Below are 10,818 nucleotides of genomic sequence, written 5' to 3'. Positions count from 1 at the left end.
CGAGTTTGAGTTTTTTTCAAGTCAAACTCTAGTAACTTACGTGTACTAATGTCTCATTTACACCCCCAGAGCATACATTAGTTTCGATTTAATTCTTATAAAAATCGAAACATTACATATTAATAGTAAATTTTCAAAATTGATCGGAACCAAACCGTTATAACTTTTATTTCTCATTATTGGGTTGGTACGGTTTAGTCCATATGAAAACAACTTAACCTTTAAATTTGAATTTGGCAATTCCCACAAGCTTGAGCCCAAACAAGTAATTGAACCGGGTTCAAGGGCTACGGAGCTCAACTCGAATAAGTTGGATTCGAAACGAAAATCAAATTACTTTGAGTTTAATTAACGAATTTTGTTTATCTAAAAATAAATAAGTTTTATTTTTATATTTCAATTTAAAATTGATTATTTATACCCGAATTTAAATTAATTTTCAATATTAATTATATATTATTAAAAACTCTATTAAAATTATGAATTACTAATGTTGTAATAACCATAATTATTTCAACCATTACAAAAAAAAAAACTAGCAAATTCATAAAAATAAAGAAATTCGAAAAAAAAGAATGAAGAAAAATTAATAAAAAAAGTAAAATATAAAAAATAAACATTTGTTTTATAAACAATTAAATATTTAAATTTGCTTAAATCCAATTCAAATAATTATTATTTTCGCAGTTCGACCAATTTTCGCCAATTTAATCAATTCTAACCAGTTTAGTTCTCCCGATTTATGATATCAATTCAACTATCAATTTCCAATTAATCCGATCAATTCGATTCAATTCCGACAACCATCCGAATAACTTAAAAGCCAAAACGAGAAATTAATGACTAATTTATGTTCCTCTATACAATATTATAAGCCATACAATTCAAAATGCAAAAAATATATATATTAGAATCATATAATCTCATATGTATTACAGAGAAAAGAAAAATAGAGATTTTGTATATGGATCTTCAAAATTCTAAAAAGAAAACCTTATTTAGTCGTGTATATGGGCACTACAGGGCAGAAACTAAAATATGAATTATGTAGACAAATAAAATGAATCAAGGTTTGATCCATAAATTTCCAACTTTTTCAGCTACCATCTATTGCTTCGAACCTGCATCGTAGTACTCGGTTTTTATGTACAAAAAAACGCATTACGATTCGCCTTCTTCCTGGTTATAACTTGTCGGCGATCCTCCCTAGAGCATCGGCGAGCTTGTTGAGGACGGCGACTAAGCTATCGGCGTGGTCTTTACGTTGCTGCCTTTCCTGTTGGAAGTTGGTGTTTTGAGCTTCGAGTTGAGCGACTAGCATTTTACCGTTCTTTTCCAAGACGTCGATCAAGTGGTATTGTGGACTGTTGTCCGGTTCTTCGTCTCCATTGGTTTCCGTCCGTTTCCTCTTCCTTGCTTCTTGAGAAGCAGAACCGACCTCGGGGTTCGAGGTTGGATGTTTCTCCTTTGTTGCACCTGCATAATGCATTGCCATCCAGCAATAAGGTAATTCTATTTTTAGCCATTTCCCAGTACAATGAACCGATTGAATCGAGTCATCAAGCATAGTTCCGTCCTGTACGGTTGTTTTCCATAACCCTAATTGGTCGTTCCAAGAAACAAGCTAAGGCATGTTCGAGACACAGTCGAGTCTCAAACATGGCAATCATCGAGTAAGCAATTGGACTAATAACAAGATAAATTCCAGTATAGTAAGGATTCAATCATTTACAAAAATGAAAACAACAGAGCTATGTTACCCTGACCTTTTTTTTTATTTTCTTTAGAACATTTGTGTTTGACATTTACAAAAATCCAATCAAACTCATTTTAAGACACATTTATATCCAACATTCACGCTCAAATTCGAGTAATAAACATAAACCGAGATCGGTAAAATCGATATTACCTTGACTCTTGCTCCCTGGGATAGCTGGCTGTTGCTGGTGCTGCTGCTCTGTGAGCATAAAAGGTGAGCAAACAAACACATATAAGCATTTAATGGATCAATGATAACCCTTTTCTGTAAAGATACAAAACAAAAGGAAAATGCCAGTAAAAACACATATATCAACATGGTGTACACGTGGCATGTCACGTGTTATTCTTCGATTATTTATCCATTTTTTAAATAGAGGGGACAAAATGCAATCTGATTTGTAGTATGGAGACCTCCATAATACTTTTATCCCCAATTATTCTTTTTAACCCAAAGACCTCAAAATTCGATAATCACATTCAACCTTGATTTTGTAACCAAATCAAATCAAACCCTAAATCCTAAACAAGTAGAAACCCACATATTTGAAACTAAAACCTTATTTAAGAAACACCAAACCTCTTACTATTGTATCTATGGGGACTTGAAAATTATTTTAGATAATAATAAGTAACAAATAGGGCTTTGGATTTGGACCTTATTATAAAAGGTCAAAGGTTCCTGCAATAAAGAAAATATATAGAAAGAAAAAAGGTCAAACACCTCCATTAAAGCAAACCCTTTTTCGCTTAAAGAAAACCCATTAGGATATAGAATTCCAGTATCATAATATAAGAACAAAAGGAAATTGTACATCACATAAATTACGAGTCAGATTACATTTTGTCTCTCTTTACTCAAAAAATAGACAAATTAATTATTATATATTAAATCAAAAAGTAAACTGATGTTTTTGTTAAAATCTATTTCTATTTTTAAAAACTGGTCTCTATATGCTAGAATACACGCCACTTGAAATTATCAATCTTATCAGTTTTTAATAGAAATAATTAATTTATTTTTTGATGTAAAATGCATGGACTAATTTGACTATTCTTAAATGGGGCAAAATCAATCTCCCTACAGGGGTAGCTATGATATTTTAACTCAACCGACGCCAATCATGCGCAAACCCTTGAGTTTAGCACGGATTTGTGTGTTCAGGCACTCGGAGCTCTGCTTTCAATAGAGTCAGGACATGAAACGGAGACAGAATACTATACCTAACTTGTGCGCATGAGTCATTCAAATGTTGATTACTAATTCATTTCTAGTGATCAATATCAGTTTAAGATTACCTGAAATAGGGATTGGAGCGGGAACCGACTTTCCGGCGTCGGCGGAAACCGGTAGCTCCACTTTTTCTGGGCTCCCAGCACCGTCGTCTTGTTCGAAGTCCGAAAACAGGCCGTCTTCCGCTGCCGCGCTCCGTCCACTATCGAAAACAGCTTCGTTATCCTCCGCCGTGTCCTGAACTGCTGGAGTTGGGGTTAAAGCCAAAGCCAAAGCTGGAGCCACGACCGAATCAGGGATTTCCACGGCGGAAGAAACGGCGGCGGCGCCGTCGAGGATGTCGTAAACTTCCTTATCGAAGAACCCAGGCAACTTCCTTTCCCTCCTTAAATCATTCCTCATCACCCAAAATGATTCACTCTCTTCCCTAGTGTTATTCTCCCATTCCTTGATCTTCTTAAAATCCCCCGCCAAATTGCTCCACCGTTTCCGGCACTGAACCGGTCCCCGGTTCACTCCATGCCGCTTACAGTACGACGAAACCGAAGCCCACTTCGGTTCCACTTGACCCGACCCGAAGGCTAATCCGGCAGCCCGTCCTCGCCTGACCCGATTCTCCGCCACTCTCTTCCCCTGTATGAGCACAAGTATCTCCTGCCTCGTCCAACGAGGAAGCCTCGGAGCTTTGCTGACGTCATCCCCGCAATCGACGGAAAGCGGACGGGATTCAACGCCGTTAATGGCGGCGTTGACGGCGTCTTTCCGGCCGTCAATTGGGTCAGGAGTCGCAGCCATGCTTAACTGCTCCGAGGCCATAAAAATCGAAGAGAAATAATCGATAAAAAATTTTCTTTCTTTTTTTTAAAAAAAAAAAATTCGAAAACGCACGTGACAGTGAAAGATAACGAGTAACGGAGTTTTTTTTAGATGAAAAGTCCGTTACGCCGTTTAAAGAAAAGAATCAGAGAACGGAGAGAGAGAGAGAGACAGAGACAGAGAGAGAAAAGAGAGAAAGAAAAGGAAAGAAAATGAGGGGGGAGTTTTTTGAGAGATGTTTTAATTATTTTATTTTAAAATAAAAATAAAAATTGGTGATATTGACCATTTAACCCTAATCAAGGCTTATTTAGAAATAATTAATTAGGGGTAATAGGTGTAATTGTACTTAATTATTAAAATAAGAATTTTATTGGTCAAATTTTAAAGAATGACCTTCTACTCTTATCTTCTTTATAAATTTATGGAATAGTTTAATTTTTTTGCTTTCAACTTGATAATTAGGTCCACTTTAGTATTTGAATTTTTTTTCACTTTGGTCCTTGAACCTGGATTTCATCAAGATTTGACAATATGACCAGTGTTCTTGAAATATAATTGGATTGGTCGGTCAGATCGATGGGACTGAGAATCGATTGGTAACAAAGGGATTAACCCGATTGAAATGGGTACCAAAATATGTATTTTCATCAAATCAACCTTAAAACTTAAATTAAATGTTAAAAAGTTAACACTGTTACTTTAGGGTACCAAAATATATAACTTTTGTCAAATACAAATAACAAATTAGACCAACAAATAACATAAGTACTACATTAAAAAATGTTAAACTCACGTATTAAATAATATATTAAGCCATTTATTTTCTGCACTCTTTCAAGTATGTATTTTCAACTTTAAAAATGTGACATGGCTTTTTTAATATTTTTATTTTTTGTGTGATATTGACCATTTACCCTTACTCCAGCTTTATTTAGAAATAATTAATTAGAGGTGATAGGTGTAATTGTCCTTAATTACTAAAATAAAATTTTATTGGTCAAATTGTAGAGAAGGACCCTATACTAAATGCTTTTTTACGATTTCAGTCTTGGAATGTGTATTTTCACATTTAAGGTCAACTTCTTTTTTCGATATTTTCGTTAAATAAACTTGACTTAATGTCCCTGAAAAAATAGATCGAAATATAGTAGAGAAACCAAATTTGTAAATAATAATAGTAGAGGGAGTTTCTATGAAATTTGATCGATTTTATTATATAGGGGAATAAATAAAGGCTAAATTTATGGTTAAAAGATAATAGAAATGATCAAGTCCAACAACAATGATTAACGTCTTCCATTGGCACCTCAATGACAAAAAGTTCAAACCCGAATTTTCTAATTTATAACTTGACTCGATGCTCTCAGAAGAAATTACAGTAAAGAGATTAAATCCGTAAAAAATAATAATAAAGAGACTTTCTATGAAATTTGATCAATTTTAGAGGGAACAAATAAAGGCTAAATTCATGGTTATATTTGGACAAGAAAATCTTGAAAAGGACACTCTCAATGATCATTATTCAAACTTTGTTGATATAATCCCACTCTCCTGTATTGTAACTTCACTCGGTACTCTCTACTCACCCAAGAAATGATCAAATTATAGTAGAGAGATTAAATTTGTGGGAAAAAAATAAATAATAGAGGGAGTTTCTATGAAATTTGACCAATTTTATTATATACGGGGATAAATAATGGCTAAATTCATGGTTATACTTGGACAACAAAATCTTGAAAAGGCACTTTCAATGACCATTATTCAAACTTTGTTGATAGAATCCCACTCTCTTGAACTTTAAATTAACTCGGTACTCTCCAATCACCCAAAAATTGACTAAATTATAGTAGAGAGGCTAAATTTGTGAAAAAAAAATAATAGAGGGACTTTCCGTGAAATTTGACCAATTCTATTATATAGGTGGAATAAATAAAGGCTAAATACATGGTTATCCATGGACAACAAAATCTTGAAGGGGTAGTCTCAATATCTTGATAAGAAAAAAAATGAAGACCTCACCTCTAATATAAGGTCATTTTCTTAAGCGTAAAATATGGCATTAAACGCGTTTTTTGGGCCACCTTAACCCTTAACCTTATTCCCCTACCTTCTCATATCTTTTTCGTGTCACGTTATTTATTCATGTATTTTTGCCCCCCCCCCTCCCCTCCTACTCTTTTGGTCAAATATTCTTTTTACCCCCTTCAAAAATTCCGTGCTCCTATCGTGGACGAAAATAAATCGAATCAGATGCCGACCAAGTATTAATTCGATCGGTATCGTTGCTGTTTGCAACAACTTAGAAATTATGGATTCAAATGCGTTTAAGCACGAAATGTCCTCCACTTGGGGATTAAGGGTTATGCAGTGGCAAAGGGAGGGGGTAAGTAAAGGCTTTGGTCCCTAAAATTGAAATTTTTTGTTTTAGATTTAAATTTTATAAATTTATAAGTTAATACATGGTAAAATAATATATTTGGCCCCCCAAAAAATAAAATTTTGATTTAATCCTAAAAATGGTAAAAATATAAGTCAATATAATAATGAAATTATATTTTAGCTCCCGTAAAAATATATAACATATAGCCCCATAAAAAAATTGTGACTCCGCCACTAGAGTTATGAGTAGTTTTAGAAAAGAACTGAATCGATCAATTAAACCAATTTAATCATACTCAATTTTTGTTATTAGTTCATATGTTATGCGTAGATCCTGGATTTAGACTTTGTACTTTAATTTAGTTAATTTTAATCCATGTAATTTTTGACTAAAATACTAGTTAAATTCGTTTTGTTAAATTCTTGTATTAGTCTTGTACTATGCGTAAAGTTGTAGATTTAGTCTATATTCTCCAGTTCAATTATTCTTAATATCCATACTTCTTGAATTTTGAAATTTTAGTCTTGATACAAAATGACACTTGTTAAATTCATTAACTGACTTTTCTGTGAGTATTATATGGAAATAGCAAGCCAAAATGACATTATACATGCAGGGGCGAAGCTGGAATATTTGATAAGGGGGTCGGAATATTATATAAAATATACATGTTCCAAGTAGGCCGGACCGATTCAATAAGATATTTTTAAATATGGGATATCTAGATCACTAAAATTTAGGAAAAACTTAAATGATCAAAATGTATTAGATATTATAGTTATCTAAGTTTATTTTTACCTAATTAATATTTAGATACTATTTTTGTCTTAATTTACCATATTAAACTAAAAATGTTACTAATTTTATTATTAAAAATTAAAAATCCTATAAAAGAATAAATTAAAAAAATTTTGAAAAATTTTGGGGAACACAAATATTCCTTTTTAAAATAATAATTATAATATTAAAATAAAAAAAATTCAAAACTTCGAAGGCCTATATTTTTTTTATAATATTTAAGGGAGGTCGGGTCCTGTTAGCCCCTTGAATTTGCCTCTGTACACATGTGATAATATTTTAGCCGCAAAAGGTTTTACTTTTTCTGAGAATAATCACATAAGATTTTGAAAATGGTATAATTTAACTTAATGAATTTAATAACTATATTTTAACTAGGGTTGGAATTTCAAGATCCAAAAAATATATCGACTAAAAGTGACTAAATTAAAGTAAAAGAGTTAAATCCACAACTTACGCATAGTATAAAAACTAATAACAAAAATTAACATTTAATCAGTAACTAAAATCGCCTCTCAACTCATAAATAAGAGGATAATGCACTTTAGCGCACTCGAACCCACATCCTTTTGTATTGACAACAATGCTTATACCAATCGAACTAAGACTCAATCAACAAATTTCATTTTAACATTTTTTTTATGAATAATGTATATTTTAAATTTTTTGCATGAATTATATTTATTTTATAATGATAAGGGCACTCTATTCCTGTCCTACCACCAAAGAAGAATTGCTATGGACTCTCCTTTTTCCTTTTTGTCCACCCTTGAATAATTAAGCCCCTAATCTTCCTCACTTAATGGCTAATCTTAATTGATGGCCCCTCCACTAAAGCCACTTTTTTCTTTTAATTTTTCCCTATTATGTTTTTTTTTTAAATAATAATCAAAGGGTACATATAAAAAAAAACCCCTCATCTCATCACCCTTAAAAATTAAATATTTTATTATATGATCCACATTTAATACATGATCAACATATAAATCTAAATGACATCTTATTAAAAAATTTAAAAACTAAAAACAAAGAAGGATTTTGGAAGGTCATGACCATGACCATAATGAAGGGTGACTTGAGATTAGATTAGATTAGAGGGGTTAGTACCATGTCACATTCTACATGTGAATGACATACAATGGGGGTGGGGACCAATTTGAGTGATCTTACAAGATAAGGAGGGGTTATTTTATGATAATTTTATATTTAAATATAAGAAATAGGTATTAATACGAGGGTTCATTCTTGTCCTGGCTATGGATCAGCTTTAAAACTCGTGGTCAGCATCTATCTCTTTAATGAGCTTACCAAATACGGAAAATTAATTACTGGAGTCGCTCCAGTAGATACCTTGAAAATCTAAAATAAAATTTCAAATTGATTATTTCTACCAACTTTTATATATTTATTTACTTGTATAGCGAGTGTGCCATATTCTAATTTACATAATTAACTTAAAAAATGCGAAATAAAATATGTATAAATATGAATTATAGGACATTTTTAATAAAGCAACAACCTTTTTGTATGGCCTCCCTCTTCAAATATTCCATTCTTTTCTTTGATAGTCAATATATATGTATAGTATGAAATGTTTTAAAATTATATATGAATTTTGATTTAAATGCAATTTTATACGTTAAATTTTGATTTTATCCAATGCTCATAAATTATTAACACAATTATTGACATAACATCATTTTATGTTTATAATCGCATACAGATAATTATATTTATTCAAGATAAGAATAAGTCAATGTATTTATTTCTTCAAATGTGTATGATTGAACCAAAATTAAAGTTTTGTGTATACATTTGGATTACAATCAAAGTTTCATAAGTATAATTGCCTCAAATTAAAATTAGTGTATCAAATTACGCATTGAATCGAGTTCATATATAATTTTGAGATTTATCTTCTTCTTCTTTTACAATTAAAGGAAATTATTATTTAATATATGGCTTAATGGGGGTTTAATTAAATTCTAATAATGAATTTAAAAATTCTTCCAGTTTAAGTCCTAAAAACTTTGAGATTTCTTATTAAGTCCTTACACTCTTCTCCACATTTATTTCAATTATAATAAAAAATTAAAATTCATCCTATAAAATAATATTATCATCTAAAAAAAAGAACTTCCAATTTTTTGGAAAGTTACAAAAAAAAGAAAAAGAAAATTGGGTTGTTCATATTGTAAGCTATTAATAAATTTAGGAAGTGAATAAAACGTGAGAAATTCAAACACTGGCAAATTTGGGTCATTAAATTTCTAACCTGTGAAAAAATAGGTTAACATCTACCTATTTTTAACATGTAATTAAAGGCTATTAAATTAATTTTTTTTAGTCGGTTGAGTCTTAGTTCGGTTCGTATCGACATTGTTGCTAGTGCAGGAAAATGTGGGTTCGAGTGTGTTGAAACACATTATCTTATTATTTAAGGATATGAGCTATGGGTACTTCTAGACATTATATATATATATATATATATATATATATATATATATATATAATGCTTCATATGAAAAGAAATAAATAAATAATATTTAAAAAAAAAAGGTTAGTGAATTATGTTCAAAATAGCAAGAAGGGTTGGTGAGATTTTGTAGCTATAATAAGCCATTATAATCAAATTCAAGATTTTGGATTTGAGTACTCTTTCCTTTATATAAAAATTTGGTTAATATATTAATCAAGCCCTTAAATTTTATCATTTTCTTTAGATAATATTTTAAAAATATATTTTAGTATATTGAAATAAGCCCTTTAATTGGTAATTGGCACCTAAATAAGCCTTTAATCTTCAACTTGTATACAAATAAGGTCTCAACCTTTAATTTTAGGGTTTGACTATAAAATTGGGTCCTAAATTATGTTGTTGTTTTTTTTTTTTTTGACTTAGGCACCTAAAGGGTTATTTATTTATTTATCAAAAGTGGTACTTAAATTATCAATTTCATCTCATTTTTATCTAAAAATGTACGACATCCGACACGAGCATGCCATGTGTTGTGTTCTTATTGGTTGGTATCATGTTTTGGGGTAAAATGAGATGAAATTAATAGTTTATGTACCGCTTTTACCCCTCAAAAATTGAGGTGCCTAAATGAGAAAAAGGATATAATTTGGGGGGCAATTTTGCATTTAAGCCATAAAATTCTTAATATAAACCAACATTTCATTTGAAATAAAATATGCTCTTTTAAGGACTTATTTGGGTATCGATTAAAATTTAAAGATTTATTTGAATATAACAAAAAAAGCTTTTTCATAGAGCTTATTTAATACGTTAATCTAATTTTATTATTACCATTTTCATTTCAACTAGACTTAATCATGAATCAAATGATTTATCCAACTCAATTGATTCAACTCGATTTGAATAAATTTTTAACCTTCGGCTTAAATTTAAAATGAAGCAATAATTCAGGGAAAAAAATATTTTTACTTGAATTTAATTATAAAATATAAATATTGGGGGGTCAAGGTAATTTTCAGCAGGTTAATCATGCATTATGCTTTGATTTTGACTGTCGGGTCTCCTTAAACTTGACAATTGGCAAGTGTGTTCTATGTTTTTTCATTGTTTTGTGGGACAGCAATTAGCATGAAAATCTCTACCTTAAAACACTAGAATTTTCTTCTAATTATGGTTTCTAATACTAAAAGCAATTAATGGGTCATTCATGCTTTCCATTAATTATGTTCATGTTTTATCCACCCTTCCCCTTATATTTCAGTGTTTTTTTTTTATTGTTTACATATAATTTTAGTAATTTTTTTGCCTTGAACCTGAAACTCTGAACACTAACCCTGAATTCGAATCAGA

The 10,818-nt window shown here is 30.8% G+C and overlaps 1 protein-coding gene across 1 annotated transcript; it reads right to left on the bottom strand.

Moving 5' to 3' along the window:
* Positions 1-883: 883 nt before the first annotated feature.
* LOC105774348 (hypothetical protein) lies at positions 884-3,992 on the bottom strand. The gene is made up of 3 exons (XM_012596821.2): positions 3,058-3,992; positions 1,910-1,957; positions 884-1,476 (listed from the first exon to the last, which is right to left on the bottom strand). The coding sequence occupies exons 1-3, from the start codon at positions 3,806-3,808 to the stop codon at positions 1,184-1,186; spliced, it is 1,092 nt and encodes a 363-aa protein (XP_012452275.1). The 5' UTR covers positions 3,809-3,992; the 3' UTR covers positions 884-1,183.
* Between the last annotated feature and the right edge of the window lie 6,826 nt (positions 3,993-10,818).

Source organism: Gossypium raimondii, chromosome 1, assembly GCF_025698545.1.
Source record: "Gossypium raimondii isolate GPD5lz chromosome 1, ASM2569854v1, whole genome shotgun sequence".
NCBI classification, from domain to species: Eukaryota; Viridiplantae; Streptophyta; class Magnoliopsida; order Malvales; family Malvaceae; genus Gossypium; species Gossypium raimondii.
The sequence above is the reverse complement of the archived record's forward strand: the minus strand, read 5'-3'. Positions and strand labels throughout refer to the sequence as shown.

What these genes read in the sequence shown, in the direction of transcription:
- LOC105774348 (XM_012596821.2), bottom strand. Translation starts at nt 3,808, where the DNA reads ATGGCCTCGGAGCAGTTAAGCATGGCTGCGACTCCTGACCCAATTGAC. An exon ending in CGCTCCAATCCCTATTTCAG is followed by an intron (nt 1,958 to 3,057) that starts GTAATCTTAAAC and finishes TTATGCTCACAG; the next exon opens with AGCAGCAGCACCAGCAACAG. An exon ending in CCCAGGGAGCAAGAGTCAAG is followed by an intron (nt 1,477 to 1,909) that starts GTAATATCGATT and finishes TGCATTATGCAG; the next exon opens with GTGCAACAAAGGAGAAACAT.